The 23,281-nt window shown below is 40.2% G+C and overlaps 1 protein-coding gene across 2 annotated transcripts in view; it reads left to right on the top strand.

The window, feature by feature from the left end:
- The first annotated feature begins 2,302 nt into the window (after nucleotides 1-2,302).
- Nucleotides 2,303-23,281, top strand: part of kcnip3b (Kv channel interacting protein 3b, calsenilin) — a 59,984-nt gene continuing 39,005 nt past the window's right edge. Inside the window, exons 1-2 of one of the 2 annotated variants that reach the window (XM_079687157.1) lie at nucleotides 2,303-2,419; nucleotides 19,729-19,903. In XM_079687157.1, the coding sequence (XP_079543283.1) occupies nucleotides 2,414-2,419; nucleotides 19,729-19,903 (181 nt within the window). In that variant the 5' untranslated portion in view covers nucleotides 2,303-2,413. Of the gene's footprint in view, nucleotides 2,420-19,728; nucleotides 19,904-23,281 lie in introns of those variants that run through there. The other variant, XM_079687158.1, reaches the window with a different exon arrangement.

The raw sequence follows: 23,281 nt of genomic DNA, 5'->3' as shown, positions 1-23,281 counted from the left end.
AAGAGGATAGAGAGAGATGCAGAGAGGGAGATAACGTGTGAGACAAGGACGAGGATGCTGACAGATTTGAGATTAGCAAATCATATCCACTTTAGCAAAAGTCCCTTTAGAAATAAGACCTTCCTGAAAGAGCATTATAATCTTCTCCTGACCTCTCCTTAGAGCCGGACTCCAGTTGTATTGTGTTACGTATTTAAAAAATATATACAATCCGCAACTTTCTCTCAAACCTGTATCAAAAATCTGCAGTATTTCATGCCTCGGATGTTGTACTTAAAGCTCTATATTTATATCTGAATATATATATCTATATCTATATATATATAGATATAGATATTTATATCTATACTAGTGATCTTTTATGATTGGATGTTTATTTAAAGTATTCATGTTTTTTTTTGACCATGTGATACAACCTTTAATCAATACTATTGTAATAAATTGACCAGTCACCTTAACCCAAATATTAATATCATGCTACCCTGGTGTTCTCGTGCATCAATCGTTAAAATGTAAAAGTCTTACATTTCATAGTCAGTATATGTATACTGTATATGTTTGGAACATTACTATTGATGGATTAACTTGTCAAATGTACAAGTTGTAGGTTAGACAGTGCGTGCTTATGGTAATTTATACCTGATATACTAATTAATCTCAACATGGGTGCCCCTAAATGTATATTAATAATCTGTGAAATGTATGGATTTAAATGGTAAATCAAATGTATTATCCAACGTTATGTAAATTAGAAAACTCCAAATAAGGGAAGTTGGCCTACAGCAAAAATGATGTAAGGATAACATAGATCTGTGTATATTAGGGGAAATTGCAGTTATTTTTGTGCATGCAGTTTGTCATCAGCCCCGGGTGTTCATTTCCTGCTTCTCTGTTTATAACAACCAGCATCAACAGCAGGTTCAATATTCTCTCCACTTGTGGACATACTGTTCTGTTGGCCAGCTCTGAAACAAAACTCTGTGTGAATGTTTATTTGCTCTAAGTGACATCTGTGTACTTTGGAAACATATAGAAATGTGTCTTCAGCTTAGCTAATAGCAAGAATTGTATTAGACAGATGGCCTTTCCTCATTCTTCCCGCCGGCTATTTCCCGGCTTTTCATTATGCAATCACCATGATGTGTGAGGATGCTTGACCTGGCTTTATACTTGCTACAGTCTCTCTTTCTCCCTCTCTCTCTGTGTGTGAGTGTGTGTGTGTGTGTGTGTGTGTGTGTGTGTGTGTGTGTGTGTGTGTGTCTGCATCTCTCTCTTCCTTTCTTTCTCTCTCACTCCTTCTGTCTCTGCTCTGGTCAGCTTCAGAGCCAAGGTCGCATAAATTGATTCAGTTCCACACCGACCTCACACGGGTTTTCCAGCAGGGCTTTAATTGCATTTCTGTACCAATCACTCTAATGACACTCACTGTAATCTAATGAAACACACACACACACACACACACACACACACACACACACACACACACACACACACACACACACACACACACACACACACACACACACACACACACACACACACGGAACTTTCCTCTTCCAGCATGACATGTTGAAATTGGCCAAAGTGATCATGGCGGAGCAAAGATGAATGAAAAAAGTGAAAACAGTGAGGAAATTGTCTCTTTTTAAGAGCTTTCACTTTTTTAGGTCCTCATCCTCACATTTCTCCTCTTTCAATAAACCAACAGCAGAGGTAAGCAAATCACCTGTAATGTTAATAAGTTATCAAAAAGAAAAGGATATGTTATTTATATATATATATATATATATATATATATATATATATATATATATATATATATATATAAAACATATTAACACTTATAAGAAATAATTTAATGCATGAGAATCAGTACTTTTCAGCAATTGGTTTTGAAATGAACATGGATGTGAAGTATTAGCTTACTTTAATCGATGATCTATTAAGTATGAATTAATCACATAAAGTCGTGACTGATATGTTAACAGAACAACAGGAATGTGTGAAACATCCTGCAGTGAAGCATTCCAGATGATTAAATTAAATCATTACATCTTGAGTCTGAATTAAAGATTACTTAAGCAGGCTATGTATGATGTGTACCGTCATTATGCAGTTGTTCCCATCATTAACCCATGTTCACCTCCTGCAGGTAATATTTTAGGATGATACATTAAAAGCTTTAATCCGCTGCCAACCTGTTGACTCTGCCATTACATCATATAAGGCTGTCAAATCATGAGGGTCCGCTCGTTTCCTCTGTGCTGCACCCCTCTCTCCCCCCACCCTCCGCGTGTGTGTCCATTCCTTCGAATCCAGCGGAGCGGCAGTCTGAGGCAGAGGGAAGGCGCAGAGAGGACACACACTCGGGCAGAAATCAGCCATCATTGTCGCCTTTACCAAACAGGACAACATGCAGGTAAGAAACACACACAATGCCTTGGTAATATCTGACATGTTAATAGCGCGACAGGTTAAAATACTCATCTTTTTTTTTTTTTATGTGGCAAGCCAAACCGCATCTTAACTTAAATGGATAAGCTTGACAAGCTACCTGTTGGCGAAATTGATATTAACATCTTGTTTTTGAGGCTCTGCGGCTCATTTGTTCCCACTTTCGCTCCCGAAAGCTGAGTTTGGGAGTGAAGTTATGTAATCCTCGCTGGAAGCTGAGAAGGAGATCTTCTTGCAGACGGCTTCCAGCGAGTGTCACTCAGCATCAGGTCTTTTCCACCACTTATCCTCCATCTCACTCCCTCAATTTTAGCACGTGTGATATATATTTTTGAGTTTGCCATAAGGAGAACCCTCATGTGGATCCAAGTGATTGAATCTGGCATAAAATACGCCCAATCTGCCTTAAATCCCCAGTTCTAGGAAGAAAAGGGAGATGATTGTTGTAATTCTGCCTCTGCTCCTGGCTAAATAAACAATCGAGCAGACCCTCAGCAACAAATAGCCTCTGAGTTCAAATCCGAGATAATAGACTGTAAAGTGAAAACCCAGCCATCCTGCAGGGACTTCCAACCCCTGCAAAGCTCAATAAAGCTCTATGAATGACATATTGCTGGTTTATGTTTCTCTGGAGGGCTTGAAAACAAGGAAAAGCTGTTACTGCAGATGCAAATTAAGTTTTTGTTTTTTTCTAAATGAGGGATGGCTCTTCCTTGTGACCTTAAATCCTACTTTAGTGCACAGATGCAACACATTAGATCACTGACAGAAGAAAAAGGTAAATGTATGATAATGTCAGACAGGAACAAATAGTCACACACACACACACACACACACACACACACACACACACACACACACACACACACACACACACACACACACACACACAGTGGTGAGATATTTGGATGCAGAGCTTCCCTGAGTGGCGAGGCTCATCATCAATCAGTCACCCTGTAGTAAATCGGTCGATCAATCAACATGACCAGGTGGAGAGCTGAGGTCTGCAGGCTTCAGTGTGTTGATTGCATGCATGTGCATGTTTTTTACATCTTTTATTCATCATGTTACTTGTGTTGCCTTGTAATGGGTTCAAAGTAATGCTTTTTATTCAAATTATTGTTTACATTAGCACTTAATCTAAAGTCTGTTTTTTTTTTTTTTTTATATAAATGCATTGGTTATCCTGACCTTTTTAAATGTCAGAACATGGTGAAAAGTGCTTATAATACCTGTTTGTATAAGCAGTTGAATGCAGCACCTTTTTTTCAACAGTTATTTGTTTCTCTTTCCCCTCCCTTTCTCTTAATATTGACCTGCAGGAGTTTGAGTTGAATCACGCTGTGAGGAGTCTGGGTCCCTGAGGTTTTAGTTTGTGACTCATAGTTTATTTTATGCAAAATAATTACTGTTTGTTCAAAATGTAAACTCTGTCATTTTTAGTGAGATCAGAGATCTTACATCCTAGAATATTCTCCATTTATCAAATCTGATATATGTTATCCTACAGAGAATGTATTTTGGTATGAAGTCTCACATGGTCCTTTATAGTTAGTTATTTGTTATACTATAAGAGATTAGATTCTGCATTTTTCCACAGTCCGGGTTGTCAGTCAAAGCAGCCACACAGTCAGGCTGCAACAGATCAGTGACAGTACACCAGACAGGCTGATGGCTACACACACACACACACACGAGCGCACGCGCGCACGCACACACACACACACACACACACACACACACACACACACACACACACACACACACACACACACACACACACACACACACACACACACACACATTCAGTGCATTGTGCTGTACCTGATATAGTGTCCCCATCTGTTCAATAGGAAGAGGGATCGGGAGATAGACTCCATAAATAATTGAAAAGGTCCGGTAACAGGCATGCACACTTCAAACACCAAAGTAAGAGGAACGCGTTTTGAGAGTGTAACAGTGCCATGGTTTCCTGAAACATTCTTCTTACCCTAATTTCACTTTCTTAGACTCTGGGTGTTCAAAAAAGTGCATATTTATCATCATAAATGAGCTATGATATGGTGAATTGGTCCACATTAACAATGTTTTTCTTCAGATATGTAACTTGTTGCGCATGAAGAATCACAGCCAGAAACAATACAGTCTGGTCGACACAATTGTACTGAGCGAGGCAAATTATTATCGACCTAGAGGGGGAAAAATGTGGTGAAGTGAAAAGATGATAAAATGTAAAATATCAATAACTGATCAATTAGTATTGTTATGGTCATACACGGTGTCTATATTGTATTTATTGACCTACACAAAGAGGAATAAGAGGAAAGCGCTTGTGTGTGTGTGTATTTTAAGGGATGAGGAGGAAAGGAGCTGATAATTGAATATGGCTTCTCTTTTGCTCAAAGCCTCCCTAGAGTATTCATTATTTCTCTATGTGAAGGCTCACACATTGATATAATACTTGTTCGTACACACACACACACACACACACACACACACACACACACACACACACACACACACACACACACACACACACACACACACACACACACACACACACACACACACACACACACACACACACACACACACACACACACACACACACACACACACACACACATACAAACAGCATGCGGCCCATATGGATGTGCCGTCCTCCCACAGTCGCACTGATTCACACTGACAGCCATACTGAGAGGCTCAAGCAGTCAGGACACAAATAGTATCAGCTCTCAGCCATCAGCATCAACCTTGCATATTTTCTTGTAGCAGCTTCATTTAAAGAGACACACTGCACAACCACATCATGAGAACATGCAGTGTAATGTAGGCTTTTTTTAAACTCTCAGTGCATGATACTGTTTTCTATTTTATGTGACAAACTGAAAACAGAAGGTGTCACATTTTCAAAAGTTCATCAGCTTGGCGCTCTAACTACCATCTGTGAAGCTATCTTTCTGTTGTCGAGTGACTCATTGTTTTTCTGTTTTCGTTGTTAAGTTGTTTTTTATTTGTTAAGACAAATGGCAATGCAAAACAGATAGTGTTTTCCTTGTGTAACAGTTGTTAAGTTACAGAGACAGACAATTAAATAGAAACAGATCTACCTTTGCTTGAGCTAGTGTTTGTTTAGCTGTTGTCTAAAATATAATTCTAAAATATATATTTTGGGTTAGAAAAAGCTTCTTGGTTAAGATGAAGGATACATGAACATGGTTTCAAGAACACAAAATTGTAGGGATGCACCGAATATTCGGCCGCCGAAAATTATCGGCCGAAAATGGTTAAAAAGGCCCTTTCGGCTTTCGGCCGAATATCATGTTCTATTTGCAATTAAAGATTGATAATAGTGTGTATTGGGTTATTGAGAAGAGACTAGAGAGTGCTTGACATTTTTTGGGGCGGAGACGGCCTTTTATCAGTTATTAAAGTATTAAAGTTGAAAAGCAATGATTAAAAGTTTAACTATTCCGAGCTTTGAACCAGCTGCGCGGAGGATATCGCCGCATCCTAGCCACCGGCTCTATCCACTGGGCTATCAATTCCTTAGACCATCGAAGTGTTTTTATATTACTGATTGTCTTTTTGTTCACAACTTCTCCACATTTCGAAGTGTTTCACGAGCCAGAACGATCTATTTTTCTTCCTGGCTTGCTATAATGATTCAATGCAATGCCAACAACAACTCAACAGCAACAATGCAAACTCCGACAACAACCCACTCATTGCGCATTGTTTAGAGAGGTTATAAAGTGTTGAAGCGCTCAAATTTGAAACTGTCACCTGTCAGAATCGAGACGAGGCAGTGCATTGAATCACCTGATTGGACGGCGAACCAGTGAGTTGATTCATTCAGGAAATGAAGCAGTTGCTGGTTCGGACGTCACATGTCACGTGATTTGAAGCAGTTGCTGCTTCGGACGTCACATGTCACGTGATTTGAAGCAAGCTTCGAAGCACTGCTTCTATGGAATAGGAAGTCCAGGGTTGAAGCTCCGTTCGAAGCTTCAGTGTCAAACTGCCATCACTAGCTCACAGCCAACTTGTCTGCCGCTAGGAGATATTTAAAAATATCAGAGGAAGAGGCGCGGATTGCGATTTGTAAAACGTGTTCAGCTGACATTTCTCGAGGGGGTGTAACTGCAAAGACTTTCACCACTAAACACCCGGACAAATATGCGGAGTAAGATCAAATCACAAGCACTGACAGCGGGAGACTGTTCAGCGCTGCCTCTCATGTGCTTGATGAGAAGAGGAACAGATTTATGGCTGATAAATCAGAGAAACTACTGTTCATTAAAAAGAACCTCACACTTTTCCATAATAAGTAGAAAAGGCTAGCTTATCATAAGCTTATCTAGTTCTACATGTCTACTCTATACCCACTTTCCTGAACAATTTTCATTGTGAGTTATAATTCACCATCTCAGGTTATCATTAGGGGGAAATGACAGCAGCACAGTGTTCAATATATTGTACTTTCGGTATCTAAATGATACAATGTTGTTTACATTGCTCATGAGGACAGACCACCTTATTTGCAGATTCTTGAAATTGTAATTTAATTTGTAATTGATTGTGGATTTTGTATCCAGTTTTCACTTTATGTATCTTTATACAATGTTTACTATTTTGCTTATGAGGACAGACAGCCTTATTTACAGATTCTTGAAATTCAATTGTAATTTCATTTGTAAATAGTTACATTCATGTGGATTTATCCAGTTTGGACATTTGTATGCATGCACTTATAGGTGCATTTGTTGTTGTTGAAGGCCTGGCTGTTACAGTCTTTATTTACACTATTTAGTTGTAGGCCTACTGGCCTAGATGTTTATGCAGTTTTAAAGCACCTTGGCTTTGTTCTGAATGCACTTTTTTGTAGTTATCCTACAGAGAAAAGAAAATGCACTTGACTTGGAATTAATGTACTGTATGCATTCAAAAGTGCTGAATAAATGTTTTATGGACCCATAATAGTGATTATTATTTAAGTAATAATACATTATATATATATATATTTCTATTAATCATTTTCGGCCTTTCGGCATTCGGTTTTCGGCCAACTGTTTCCTATTTTCGGTATCGGTTTCGGCCAAGAATTTCCCATTCGGTGCACCCCTACAAAATTGACACAGTCGTCTCCTGTGCCATATTCACACACTATTGTCTTTTATTATATTTGTAGGTGACCAAAATAATACTCAAACTGCATAAAACTGTGATAGCAACCTGTCAATCACAAAGTATTTTGACGAGTACGCTTGTCTTAATAAGGGACCATCATTAACAATTTGAACATCATGCACAAGAAGCCTTGAAATGACCAATCTATTTGTGTATAGAGGAATTCACAGACACACAGAAGAATGCAGTGTGTTTATTTGTGTGTGCTGCCAATCACTTTATATCTGTAGGTATACTTTATTCCATCGTACCTTAGAACTAATCTTATTCAAGTTATACTGTATATGTCAGCACAAAATGCCAACAAAATGAGCCAGCTCCCAGTGATTCCTGCATCGTTCTCGCGTCGCTTAGAGATTTCAGACTATCTGGCTCTGGGTTCCTTTGCAGGAAATCCCGAGTGTTGGGGTTTGTGTTCGAGATTTTACTGTATCTCTATCCCTTTGTGCTGTCAGTCCTTGTCAACACACTCCTCCTCCCACCTGCTCATATCATTTCTCTACATAGCCTGTGCACACAAAAACACAAACTCTTCCTCACAATCACACAGGCTGACTCTACTTCCCCCTATGTTTAAATCCCAGTTGGTATTTGCGCTCCATCTTAAGAGTAGCATGGTGACAGGTGACATTGTGGAGGGAAAGGAGGGTGACTGTGAGATACATTGGAAGTAATGAGGAGATGTAGACGGGATGAGGCAATATTCAGGTTGAAGGGAGACAATAACTGTTCATATGAACGGCTAAATAAATGAGAGTTTATTAGGTTTTATTGGAAGAGTGTTAAACAATAAATAGACATTGAAAAATAAGGGGTTACAGGGAGCAAACATACACATGTTGTAACTATCAGCTAATAACACAGTTGGTCCTGAAACTTAGCAACTATAGACATTTATCTTAAAGAATGGAGTTTTGGCCTCTCTTCCACATGCAAACTGAGTTTAAGATCACTTAGCATAGCAGTAAGCTGAGCATTTAACAAAACAATTATATCATCCCCTTAATTAATTCATGCCTTTTGTTGCTTTGTGTAAGAGCATGCACCAGAAACAACAAAAACAATGTTTTTTTGATGGGTGACACTTAGCAGCGTCTCTACCTCGCAGTCTGTGTACCTTGGGACATGTTCCAGAAAGATGTTTAATAAAAAAGCACAAAATGTGTATTCATAAATAACTATTTAGCTTGCTTTAATAGTTAACAATGGTGATGCATTTCGGTGATCCTATTTTCTTTTAGCAGAAATATAATATTCATAACTCTGTGTTTAGTGTTTACACTAAGAATTGTTGTCTCTTGCTACCTTAGAAAATAGCCCTTCTTATATACATAGGGACCTACAGAGTGCATTGGAGCACTGCCATGTTTCTGCAGTAAATCAGATCAAACAAACCAAACGCTGGGTCAAGAGAGGGGCTTTACGTTTTATGTTACCTGAAGGCCACGTTTGTTGTCTGACAAGCCTTTAAAACTGTTACAATGGCATTGAAGGCTTAACTGTAGTCAATGAACAGCATTCTCACATAAGTGTTCCTCTGGTCCAGGTGTGAAAGGGCAGTGTGGATGGTGAGGGCTATGGCGTCGTCTGTGGACCTGTTTGCTCTATGAGCAAACTGCAGGGGGTCCAGAGAGTCAGGGAAGGAGGAGGGTTTGACTAACCGCTAAAAGCACTTCATTATGATGGAGGTGAGTGCTACTGGGCGGTAGTCGTTGAGGCTGGTGATATTTGTCTTTTTGGGGACAGGAACGATGGTGGAGTGTTTCAAACATGTGGGGACTACAGACTGCAGCAGGGACCTGTTGAAGATGTCTTATAAAGGGAGTTAAGTGGAGGAGTTATCTGTTTTTTGAAATCTGCAACTGCAAAGCTAGGTTCTGCCTCATCTTACACACTCTCTCTTTGAAGCAGACATCACAATGTCACACTTCTGTTGTTGTGTTATTGAAACTGCTCAAAAAGACACCGCCCTCCTCTACCTCTTTAGAAATAAGTTGTTTTTTTTGTATTTATTTTATTGATTATGCGGGCTAAAATCCTTCATTATGCGGGCTAAAATCCTTGATTATGCGGGCTAAAATCCTTGATTATGCGATTAAACATGCAGGGTCTTTATGTGATTTATGCGGTGAAATTGCGGGAAGTTGCGAAATATGCGGAAAGTTGCGAAAAAGAATAGATTTTTTTTAAATATTGGGCTGGCTTCTTTATTCTCTCTCACACACAACCTGCCACTAACGTTAAACCCCTTTCGTATTCAATTAAACACATTCAATGTTTATTTATTGTAAAAGCAATTGGGCTATTTTAATCACACTCTCTCTCTCTCTCTCTCACACACACACACACACACACACACACACACACACACACACACACACACACACACACACACACACACACACACACACACACACACACACACACACACACACACACACACACTTCTCCGCCTCATTCTGTTTACTTAACATTTACTCGTTCGTTATCTGACCAGCTGCAATCTTGTAGGCTACTCACTTCTATTCTTGTAGCCCTCGAAAGGGAGGTTGATGCCTCGGTGAACGTGAGTTATTTGGCTTTCTTGTCCGCAGCAGCAGAAAGCATTTTAGAATGTTTGAATGAATCAAAGTGGGTCATCACCGTCAACTTTCTCTTATGCTCCAACACACAGTTGAACGGGGTGCAAAATAGTTTCCCCCCACTTTCGTGAAAGACATCGGGGTACTGCTTTGCCCGGTCTTTAGCAGAAATGTTCGTCGGTAAATGAGATGGATCAGATTTTTTAATCTTAGTGTTTTCTCTCTCGTGTGAGTTCCACACGTTTACTACGGTGTTGTTTACCTTCTGTGATGCGTGAGCTGATGACGTCGCGTCATCATCATCATCATCACTACTTCACGTCAAGACGAGTTAACTTTTTTTTCTTCTCAACTTTGTGTGGAAAAATGTGGGGATTATGCGGCCTTTTGATAAATATGCGGCCTTTTAAAAATCTGCGCCATTTTGCTGATTATGCGGTAAATTCTGCGATCGCAGAATCGCGTTTTTCTGGAGGGTCTAGCTAAAGCAGCGAGGAGACAGAGCCTTTGCTGTTGCATGTAGCTCCAAAATTATGGAACAAATTGCCCCTCCAGGTTAGACTTGCTCCAACTCTGCCTGTATTTAAATCTCGTTTAAAAACACACTTATTTTCCCTGGCATTTACAGGCCAGGTATGACACTTGTGCTTTTAAATTTGTTTTTTGTTTTTTTTCTTACCAGTGTTTTGTATTGTTTTTACGTCATGTAGGAGAGTCTTTCAGTCTGTGGCTTCTGATCTGGTTTCATTGTCTCGTGTTTTACATTTGTTTCATGTCCTGTCTGTTTTTTATGTATTTATGCTATGTTTTTATACAGTTGTTGATGTACAGCACTTTGTTCAATTCTGTTGTTTTTAAATGTGCTATAGAAATAAAATGGATTGGATTGGAAAATCAAGTTGTTTACCAGAAAGTCCACATTTTTATCCTTCACAAGTACTCCAGCTTTAATCGACATCACATTTATAGGGTGTTCGAATATACCTTTAGATTGAAGCCAGCTCTGGAACATGAGCCAAAATTCTTGTACCGGCTCACACTGGTAGAAAATATGTTCTACAGTCTCAATATCTTTCTCGCAGAATCTACATGAATTTTTATCCCAATCAAATCTTACATGTAAGGAGTCGTTGCATGGCTAAATATCAGCCACATGCAAACGGCTTTAACAAGTGAAGAAAACCAGAGCTCAAAACATCTGCTGTGCCTAATGATGGTTGCTAAGCTTTTATTTGACAGTCAATGTCTAGTGTTGGGGTTTAGGAACGATCAATTTTGCACCTAATTGAACCAGGCAGGCCCGGTTCCAGAACAAAATGACTCAGGGTGCATCTGAGATTAGAGAGGGTGCAGAGGTAAAGTGCTATTTTTAAAAGGTGGGAGTGGACCTAACCTCCGGGGGCAAGCACCCCCGGGAAGATTTTTTTTAAATATTGAAGTTAAAAGCATCAATCTGGTGCAATTTGAGAGCAAAATGAAGAGATCTATGGATACATATCTCAACACCCATATGAAACAGAACTGGAAGCCAGAGGTTGCGCTGGACCTTTTCGCTGCTCGTCATTTTGACGGACAGGATCGTAACATTTTCATCAAAATCCATTATTACCCATTGGTCTGTAGTACACAATTGACGGGGGGGAGAGCACGCTCGTGAACTGTTAGCACCGGTGTTATGCATGCCCACTGCACCTCGCGGGAGCGCGCCACAGCGTAAAGCACAAACTCCCAGACATTTCAATGATTTATACGTTTAAAGTTAGGTCTAGAAACTATATCATTTCCTTTTTTGGCGGCCATCCATAACAAGGCATAACACCAGAGCCCTGCTGCGGGGAAACTTTGGCGCTGTTCTGAGTTTGTTCTAATCCGTCAAAATGACAGACAGCTTTCAGATCTTTCCGTCATTGTTAAAAAAAATCCGTCATAGACGGAATATTTTCGGTTAACGCTACCTCTGCTGGAAGCAGATTTTCCTTTTCTTTATGGATATTTTACAAATCACTCCCCTTTTAAACATTCTTGTTTTACTGTCATATAGTATTTCATTTTTAGTGAGTGAGTTACTCAGATGAGTACCAGGAGACAGCGGTTGGTACTCTGGTACAGTTGTGGTGAAGGCATCTGACGTACTTGAACCTAAATGTCTATGCATAGCAGAAGATGGCATCTTTTTTACATGAATATTGTACAGGCGAGTTGGGTACTAAATATACCTGGGCAGGCTCTGTTTTGCCGAGGTCCTCTGGCACTTGCGGGCTGAGGGGTGGCGGTGTTTGGGGCAACGAAGACGGCTGCAGCTGCTCCGCCTCCGTGGGCGAGGCGGGCAAAGCCGGCGAGTCGGGCGGGAGGACGTTAGTGTCCACCACAGTGGCCGCGGGTAACGTAATGTCCCCATGATCTGAACTGTTATTACCAGCAGTAGACGCAGTGTTACTGCTGGTGGTAAGGGCTGGTTGTTTTAACCATTTTCTGATGTCCATCATTGACTATATTCTTCTTCTTGTTATTATTATTATTATTATTATTTATTTATTTTTTTCACTTTTCACGACTCAACTGAGGGTGCAATGCACCCTTATGCACCCCCGTAGAACCGGGCCTGGAACCGGGGGTGGTTGGATCTGTTTGGTTGCCAGTTCTGAGTTGCTTTTTAACTTCTGCATGCGCTATCCCTCAGCTGCAGCATGGGTATGTGGGAGGCTGTTCTATGTGTGACAGATGTAAAGGAAAGAGTGTTTCTATGTGTTTCTGTGTGTTCATCCGGGACTGTATTTATAGTCTGTGCGCTTCTGCTTTTATGTGTCTGCTGTGAGTTCTCATGATGTGTATGCTGTGTGGTCTTACATTATTTTGTATTTCTGCTCTTCAGATGTTTTCATGAGGAGAAAACATTAAGGCTGTCATTTAGCTAAATAGCAAAACATGTTATATATCAAGCAAAAACTGACTTGATAGTTATTTGGATGTCTGTCTTATCCAATCTTAAAACACAATGTTTGAGTTTTGGTACCAATTATAAAACTTTCAATTTCTTACTTTAACAAATATTAATGACGTAGTTAAACATTTTATAATTTGCAAAAATGTCCATTAAATACTAAGCTATCTGGTCAAGGATTGAAAACATGTATAACAATCCGACCAAATATCCGGGCCGTTTCTCAATCACGAGGATACTTGCTTGGTAGTCGCATACTTCCAAGTCACTTCCTTCAGAAACGAAGCAAGTATACTTCCAAACCTCGGCTTCGGAAAACAAAGAAGAATGGAACAGGCTAACAAGTGTGCCACTCTCTCTAACGGTTTCAACATAAACTGTTCCGAAAATAAATACCTCACGATGTCAAAGGACAAAGAGTGTTATGTTGTTATGCTGTTTTGTTAATAAAGGCACAAATTCTGCTGAGAAAGAGGTCGAGGTCAATGGATAGGTTAGCAAAACCTTTGACTGCTGCGTGAAGACGCTTTTTATATCCCGTTTAAATAATCACCACAATCATTTAATTATTATCTTAACCATGATGATGCAAGATTCATAAGCTTATCCCATAATGTTTTCCTCACGTCCTAAAGTCATTATTCTTCCTAAACATTATCAAACGTTTTACAAAGCTGTGCACAATCACTGCAAGCGTTTCATATTTTAAAATGAAGATCTGGATTGACAGATAAGAAACACTTCCTTTGTGTTGAAAAGTAATCTAACTTCGATATAACCCCTTATATCTAGGTGGTCCCCGACACCGAGCTCCGTTGCTGATAAGGCACCGGAAAATGGCTGTTCCCCCAAAATCTACACGCAAGATCACCGTAATCTGTTTAGGGGGGCAGCTAACAGCGTGGCCTCCAACACCAGCTGCCCGTCGTATCACTTATTTCAGGCACTAAAACGTTGGATGTCCGACCGCTTGGATATCAAACCGAGTGTGTAGTGCAGTAGGTGTTGGTGAGCTGGTAAGACCCCAGAGCAGTATCTAAACTGCCCCTGGAGGAGAAACCCTGTTTCGTTGGGAGACTCCCTGGTTTAGAGCAGCTTCAGAACCCACAATCCCTAACCCCCTCTTTTAAACCCTAATTATGCTAATTATAATAATGCAAATGTAAAATCAAACATTGCCAGAGTCAAACACTGATATCACAGCACTGATATTACAACAGAAGCAAAGCATGTCATATTTCAACATCAATCAAAACCACATCAACCACAGTAACCAATATGAAACTACAGCTTAACCTTAGCATTTCAACTACTGTCAGCCTTTTCCAAGGAAGGGTGTTCTTACCTCACTCTAACAGCCCGTCCACACAGCAGCTTTAAAAAAATCTTGAAAATCTTGGAGCTGGGCGTGTCTGAAAGCTTGGGGATTTTTTGCGAGCAATGCGACCAACAACCAATCACATGAATCTCCCGCCCCCGACATACAAAGCAAAAAACCCCGGTTCTTCTCCCCTCAGAATATTTGCAGAAAGGAGTATGACATTGTGTGCATTAATGTGATGCATATAGTCTATGATGTGGCAGAGGTAAAGTGTCAGCGGGAAGGGCTAGGATGAACATTTATGAGATTATTGTCTATGGTGCTATTTTATGCTACATTCCATGCTGGCTAAAGATACTGTCTATGCTTGCTAGCAATGTTTAAACGAAGTAAACTGGATATAAAATCCCCAAACAGTCGAAAACCTACCAGTTTCACCCACTGTCTCTGCCACCTCCCTCCATGCCTGGTTCCTCCGGTTTGTATCCCGGTAAGTTATTAGCGACTGGTCATAAAGAACCGGGTGATTTGCTACCGCAATAACTAATTTCTCCTCCATTTTCAGGAATATAGAAAATGAACTGCGGTCTGGCTCTCCCAGCTTGCACGCGGTTTGATTGGCTAGCGCTTGTACTGTCAGATTTGCATAAACGGGATTTGATTGGCTGACGCTTCCACCTCAGCTTCAAAAGTTGAACATTGCTCAACTTTTGAATCCTGAAAATCCTGGAAATCCTGGAAATCTTTGCTTTGCTTCGCCACAATGCAGTTCGGCGAAAAGCGAGGCAAAGTGACGTCACCCCATTCAAAGTCAATGGGCAGAGAAGCATTGGAAGCGTTGGAAGATTTTTTAACGCTGCTGTGTAGACGGGCCGTACCTTCAGAGACCACCAGAGAGACCAAGAATTGGGTTGAAATGTACAAAGTACAAACCGGTTTTATTGGGTTTTTGAAAAGAATAGAGGATTACAAGATCCCAAAATCACAAAAGAAAATACAAACGTTTTACAAAGACACAAGGTCAAAGTACAAAAGCATAGGCTCCCAAGAGAACCCCCAAAAGAGTCTCCTCTCAAAAAGCCAAAGCCCAAGGCCTAGGGCCCAAGAGCAAGAGCCAAAAGCCTCAAAAAGCTTCTCCGTTTCTCCTCAGTCATCATCTTTCATAGTCTCTTCCCTCCTCCCTCTCTTCATCAGGTGGTTTCCCTTTTCCTATCTTTGAGTAAGAAGGAGGTTACATAGTTTCAGCTTTTACTAAATGAACAATTAAAATGTAAAGTTAAAATTAAACAAATGAAGACTATAGTAATGATGTGCAACTTTAACAAAAGTGAATAAGAACATTTTTCATGAAAGCAGAACACATTGTCAATGTCATTTTTTGCAGTGCACCTGCATCCTGTGCGCATTGTCTTCGTTAATCGTTGTAATCACTCTCAAGGTGTCAAAAACCACAAGGCCTTCATAGAATTGTGGTGGAAACTTTATGTTCTAAACATTCTGAAATGCTCAATGAGCATAGGTCAAACGTTCAGGATGTTCTTCCTGGATTCATATGTCTAGCAAGACATTATTGAGAAATACTTCCTGTCCATCAGACCAAATTAAAGCCAATTTAGCATTTTTGTTATCAATGGTCTGTCACGGCCGCTTAAACAGCAGATCTGTCAACAGTGTAAAGGAGGCATTTTGTTGTTTAATTTAACTATGTATGTTTAATACTTAGCCCTATTAACCAGACATAAGACACCAACTCTGTTGGCTCTGATTTATTGTGGACAGACTTGATAGTAAGTGACTTGTTTTCTCTCAAAATAAAGGTTATTGTAACTGGTTCAGAGGACCATTTATTCATCCTCGTTCTCTCCTGGATTCGCCCATCTAGTGGCATGTTTGAAAGCACATTTTGACCCTGAGGAAGCAGTCAGGCAGAACAAATGAACCTCTGCTGGCTGAGTTTTAGTGTGGGCTGGGACATGATGGCCGAAGATGCTGTGTGGCCTGATGAATGTTAATCACACATAATTTATTAATGGGAACTCAAATCCACTAATGTGACATTACCAGACTCAATCTCTCACTCTCTGTTCCCTTTCCGTCACTCCTCCTCTTCCTTTTCAACCTCCATCGATGTTACAAGGAAATGAGATGTTCCCGTTGTCCATCCCATTCCCTAGTAAAAAAAATAGTTTACATTATTATGAGAAAAGTGTAATGAGAGCAAAACAATAATTGCAAACAGTAATTAAAGCTGCATGTATTAATACTTTTCAGATGTCTTACATTGAACAAAACGTCCCAATTGTCTATGTCATCAAACTTTACTTTGTTCATGTGGTATGTGGCTAGAGGTTGACATCGTTTATTTTTAAACTGTATTTGTATTGGTTCTGATACTGTTCTCTTTTGGCCACAGTGGACCAGCAGTGAGAAGACCTTTGATGTAAGGAGGCCAGTTTACACTTTATGTAAACCAACATTCACTGAACCAACAATACAGCGGCTGATTTTCAATAATTGATGGCAGAGCAAAGCGATGTGCAACGCATCGCTGCTCTGTGTTTGCTTTGAGCGTTATGAGTATATGCACTACCCTATAGGGCATGTGTGTCTGAGTGATAGTGTGTGTGTGTCTGTTTGTTGTGTAGGCGTTACAAGAGGGAAGTGCTGCCCCAGGACAGAGCTAGCTGAAGCGTTAAGAAGGAACATAAGATAAAAGTACTAGTTTAAAGTGTGTGTGTGTGTGTGTGTGTGTGTGTGTGTGTGTATGTGTGTGTGTGTGTGTGTGTGTGTGTGTGTGTGTGTGTGTGTGTGTGTGTGTGTGTGTGTGTGTGTGTGTGTGTGTGTGTGTGTGTGTGTGTATATGTGTGTGTGTGTGTGTGTTTGTGAGCGACTGTGAATATGCTTGTGTGTCCAGCGGACCATTAATAATCAGCGCTGAGTCTTCTTGTGTTTACTCTGTGTCAGTCTACATCTGTCTGTCTCGCGTCCTCCTTATTCTAATTTGTGACTTCCCTTGAAAAGCCACATTTGAAAACAATGCAATGTATCTAATGTACTCCTCCAAAGAAGCGAGTCACAGCTGAGCCTTTCTTCATATTACTCCTCCCTGTGTGCCGCTGTTGATTTGAGAATAAATAGATGTCGGGATGATGGAAAGTGTTTCCGTCATCTTCTTTCCATTTCAGTTATGAGTTTGACTTTGTGTGCATCTATGGAGCTATTCACTCCCTGTAGTCTTCCTACTTCTTCCCAACCTCTTCCACTTTCATCTTTAGCCCTGTTTTATCCATCTCTTCGTGTGGAAGACACACAGAAATAGCCATGTAAATGTATTCCCCAGCAAGGTGCTTTCATATCTACATCTTCCCATCCTCCATCGCTCCGTCCTCTGGCCGTCCTTTGCTCTTTTTCTCAGATAGGTCAGTATTCATTATGCTAAGTGACTTGTTCTTCCAGGAGAATAACTCCCCACATTTCTTTGGCTCTTTCTTTCCGATGGGATCAAATAGCTGTTTAAAATCCTGTGTGTGTGTGTGTGTGCGCTCCCTCTTCTCATCTAACTCCCTTTCTCCCCCTCTTCTCCCACTGTCATCCTTTGCTTTCCTTCTCCTTTCCACAAAGTAAACAGAGCTACTGTTTGTTTTGTTTCCACGTCTTTCATCTTCCTCCCCACACACCTTCCAGTGTACACATGTATTTGTGTGTGTGTGTTTTCTGAGTGTGTTTTGCAAGGCAGCTTAATAAAGCTACTTGAGAATTATGAAAAGAGATTCCCGGTAAATCAGATCATATCAAATCCAATCAGTTTTGTCTGATGAAACCGTCAGGATTCCAAATTATGAAGCTGAAAAAATTGAAAAATCTATTGGAGCAAAAAACCTTGAAGTGTATCTCCACTGATGAGAGAGGATAGCCGGTGAATATGAATGAGCTGCAGGGGGATAAGTCCTGCATAGTAAGAGTCGCATGGATAAATTGGATCTGAAAATGAACAGGAACAGGAACACACATTTCATCTGAAATAACGAAGTTATTTCAAGATGTATCCGTCTCAGAAATATTGCCAGAAGTAACCTCACCTCCACCTTGATTTCTTGTCAAGGTTTAATTATTTTGGTTGCCCAAAAAAAAAGTTTGACTAATTACTTCATTAATAATATCATTCTAAAAGTAAACTAAAGATGTTCACTCTATTCCCGTAACAGCCCAGTGTAAGTGGATTGATTTGAGCTCCCAAAGGGTTTTCCTTAAAACAATTTAAGACCAAACAGTAATTGAAAAACCACATTATAATAGTGTTGGCTGATAACCTTCATTTAAAAATGTGTGTCAATTAAATAGTGATAAACGGATGGCAGATGTGTGTATGTACATGGAAAGAATGAGTATAAGTTAAATATTACACACACACATCACTGGCAGTAAAAAATAAATAATCCAATGTAATAATTATTCTCAGTTGCATCAATTAAATCATCTGTAATATTGTTATTTAATACACCTTTAGGGTTTGCTATAGATGTGATATAAATGCAGTCCAAAACAAACAACACTTAAAGTTGATCTTATCAAGTATTTACATGAATTCAAGTAGCTTTTGAGACAACCCAGAAGGGAAATCTTCAAACCCCCCATCTCATTAGCAAAAGTTAATGACTATCTGTTCAACATAGTAGAGCATTTACCAGTTAACGAACCAGATTTAGATACAAAACAAAAAAGTTATAAATGGAAACAAACATGAATCTGCATTAACGATAGCCTAATGTTGCTCAGTTACTCCCGGATTTTTTAAATAACTATAACTACTAAGCTAAAAAAAGAACATGGCTAAAAAGTTCACTATATTCACTATTTATATCATTTATAGTGTCCTTTTTGCCCCCAAAGTGGCCAAAGTAAATACCGTTTAAACTCATTCAGCAACTACTAATCCAAAAGAATAAATATCATTTTGTGTAAGATTTGTTATTTCAACTTGTCCTACCTGGTCTCTCTCTCTTTGTGCTGCCGGGTCATCATATAACAACAGGTTCAACTGAATAAAGCACTGAAGTACATTATAAAAACTGGAGCGATAGCAGACAGTACATTTGGACACTGTCAAACATCAGATAATAAAAACTTCTGCTGAAGATGTGCTGAACTGAACTCTTTTTGAACCTCTTCAAGATGTTCCTGAAACATTCTCTGATTCTCCCCCCCCCCCCCCCCCCCCCCTCCCCCTTGTGCTGCAGTCAGATGGCAAGGTGGTGGACGGCAGCCTCCTGGGAGATGCCAATGGCGTGGAGCCTGCGCCGGGCCGAGGGAAGGATTCTGGGAAGTGGCAGAAGCCGCGTTTCTCTCGAAAAGCTCTGATGAAGTGCTGCCTGGTTAAATGGATCATCACCAGCACACAGCCACAGGACAAAGGTGAGCGAGAGGGGGAGTGATGTGATGTCGGTACTGACGATGGTGATGAATGAACAAGTGTTTGAATTGATTGTTGAATTGATTGCGTGGACACCAGCTGGCCCCCTCAGGTCCCTGTGGGGCCGACTGACTCATTGTGCCGGGCAGGTGAGCTCAGAGTCAAGTACCCAGGGATCATTTAGTCGCAGATGCTCATTTATCAAATGTCGCTTCAACTTCGGTTCACTATTAATATTCTGGGATCCTTGGTTACCTTCCTCCTCCACTGTGCCACTTCTATCCTCTATTACTGCCTCTCACATGCACACATATACATGCACACAGTTTTGGGCATGGAACATAAAGGAAGACAAATGAATTTCCTGAATGTTTCCCTTACCTTCCTGAATACAAGTCCATGGTTTATACATAGAGTCTCAGTGCTCCACCTGTAATCGTGCTTTAATGTCCTGCTTGAAGGGAGATCTGTAAGGAGTTTTTGAACCAAAGCAGGATCTATCTATAAAGCTCTCAGCGTTGTTACATGCTGGTTAAAAGTCTCAATTCAACCCTCAGTTTTCACCGACTTTGATATCATCCTCTTCTCATATTTTTATTAATGACACAAAACAGTTTACGGTTTTAGTTGTGGTTAAGGCATATACAAAGAAAGAGTTGGCTTGTTTCATCACTTCAGAAGTGCTGCAGTCCTTTCCTTCCTCCTCCTGTGCCTCCTTGATCCTTTCTACTTTTCTTGTTTTTCCTTGCTTCCTCGTCTCCTTCACCAACTCCTTGTTTCCTCCCCTGGTGTGTCCTGTCCTTCCCTGCTTCTTCCTTTCCTTCATAATCAACCATATTTTTCCGACTTCCTCACATCGTTTCCTTTCCTCTCCATTTCTTCACTTCTTTTTCTTGTGTCCTCCACTACTTCTTTTGACTTCTGTTTTCTTTCATGACTTTTCCTGTCATCTATCCTCCCCGCCTGTCCCTTGCTATTCTCCCCTACTCATCCGTCCTCCTGTCCCTCCCGGAATACTACTACCTCCTTATATTATTTTCCTTGCTTTTCTTCACAAGGTTCTACTCTCGTCACCTTCCCTATTTCTTCCTATCAATCTATGTCCCCTCACCTGTCCGTTATTGTCTCTTATTTCCATCCCTGCCTCCTCCTTTCCTCACTATCTACATGTCTCAATTGGCTTTTTTCTTTTCCTTCCCTAACTCCTTCTGTCCCTCCCTACTTCCTTCTTTCCTCCCCTGCATATTTCCTGCCTTCACTAGCCACTTGTGTCCTTCCCAATGACTTGACTTCTCTTCCCCTCTCTTCCTCATTATTTAGATCACTACTTTTTGCTTTGATCCCTGCCTCCTCTTGTCCTGTCCGACCCTCTATTCTCCTCTTGACCTACTTCAAGCTGATATTGTGTTCAGAAAAATATCTTAAAACATTTTTAATGATTTAACTAAAGGCCATACATGACCTCAGGCTCTGCAGAGTTTTAAATCACATGAGATGGATGTGTGATTATGCGGCATCTTTAAGGTCCGAGGCCAGCTCAGCCTCATGTACCATGTGATGGTATTCTAGCAGGTCACTGAAATGTGAGAGCGAGATCCTGACCACACACACACACACACACACACACACACACACACACACACACACACACACACACACACACACACACACACACACACACACACACACACACACACACACACACACACACACACACACACACACATAAGGTAGGTGTCTCCTCTCTTCTCCCTCTCCCTTGGCTCCATTGAGCAGCACTTCACTTAGTGCTGTTGTGTTTTTCCTTACAGCTTTACAAGGAAACTTTACACTTTAGCTTCCTTGAGCGGCCACAAGAGACCATTGTTAGTGTTTTTGAGAGTTTGAAGGACTTCTAACCAGCGGAAAATGCTACTGCAAGCTGATTCCAGATTTGTATAGGAATACTTGTCTTCAACAGCAGGTTCAGGCGTTGTTGTTCCTGTTTTGGACAAATTCAATCACTTAGCTTCAAGGGGACATTTTAATTCTTGAATGTCACATATCTCCTTTTAAACCTGTATCACTTTTTCTGTAAGTAGAAAAACCACACCTACTCCACTACAGTCAAATTCCTGTATTCAAAGCACATAGAATCAGCCTTTAACAGATTCAGATTACCCTTCAGGTCTTTTTATGCCTTTGGTTGCAAAAGCATTGAAAGAGCTATTTGTGTGAAACAGGAGCACAGTGAGTAAAAAAGAAACAGTTACAGAGGGAGAAAGAAAAGCGGGGCTGCGATGGGATCTATTTCATCTCAGCGGTGCCGAGGGAAGAGAGAATCAGTATTATCGGTGGGCAAGCCCTCACCTCGGTAATGGGCAGCAGCTAAAAATAGCAGCACAGAGAGGGAGATTTGTAGATACGTGCAGAGAGGGGGGGGGGGGGTGTGAAGCTGTGGCTGTGGTTCAGTTCAGACTTGACAGCTAGAGCACATGGTGGACTGACTGCTGGACATGAAGCAATACAGCTGAGGGTCAATAGAGAATGAAATAGGCAGGAGGTTGCTGGTATTTATAACAGAACAGGTCTGCAGGTCAGGCCATAAATACATATCTCAAAATCAAGTAAACAGTCAGTTACCATAAGTATTTTTCAGGATGATTCCGACATTATTTAGGGTCAGTATCTATCTATCTATTTTATTTTTTCCCCCAAATGTTTTGTTTAGGTTGCATTTGTGCGAGTAGTACTACAATCTGTTTTGACCTCGCGGCTTTCTTGCAAAAATTGTTTCACTGCTGTTCGCAGTAAAATATTTGTATGCTGAACCACTGACTCAAGCTGGTGGAAAGCATTTTTGTAGTCAGCGAGTAGGTACTTAATTACCATGACATGAAATATATTTACAAAGATGAACCTCACTGCAAATCTTAATTTAATTTTAAAAAGTTAACTCTGCTCCTCCACAATCTTTCCACGTACCCTCTGGCAACTGAAGAGATTGAAAATAACATGTTCCTTCTATAAAATGTTATAAATACAGCAAATCTTATAGTCATTATTTTTCTATATTATTTTATATCCCAAGGTGACATCTTCATAGCCCAAATATTCCATTTACAGAAGAAAGTCAGTCTTTTGCATTTTAGAAGTTGTTGAACAATAAACAAATATTTTTGATTTTTGATTTGTATTGGCTGAATCACAATCCATGAAAAATAAAAAGTAAACACATTAGAGTAAAGAGAGTTCAAACAAATTAAAAAAAAAGATTTCCTTAATCGACTGATTGTTCAGCACTAATTATTAATGGTTTGTTTCTAATCCAGAAACCTTCAAACACTCTCTTGTTTTATCTGTTCTAGATAGAGTAATTTTTATTTGATTGTAAGAAATTT

Source organism: Notothenia rossii, assembly GCF_949606895.1.
Source record: "Notothenia rossii genome assembly, chromosome: 6".
Taxonomy (NCBI): domain Eukaryota; kingdom Metazoa; phylum Chordata; class Actinopteri; order Perciformes; family Nototheniidae; genus Notothenia; species Notothenia rossii.
The sequence above is the reverse complement of the archived record's forward strand: the minus strand, read 5'-3'. Positions and strand labels throughout refer to the sequence as shown.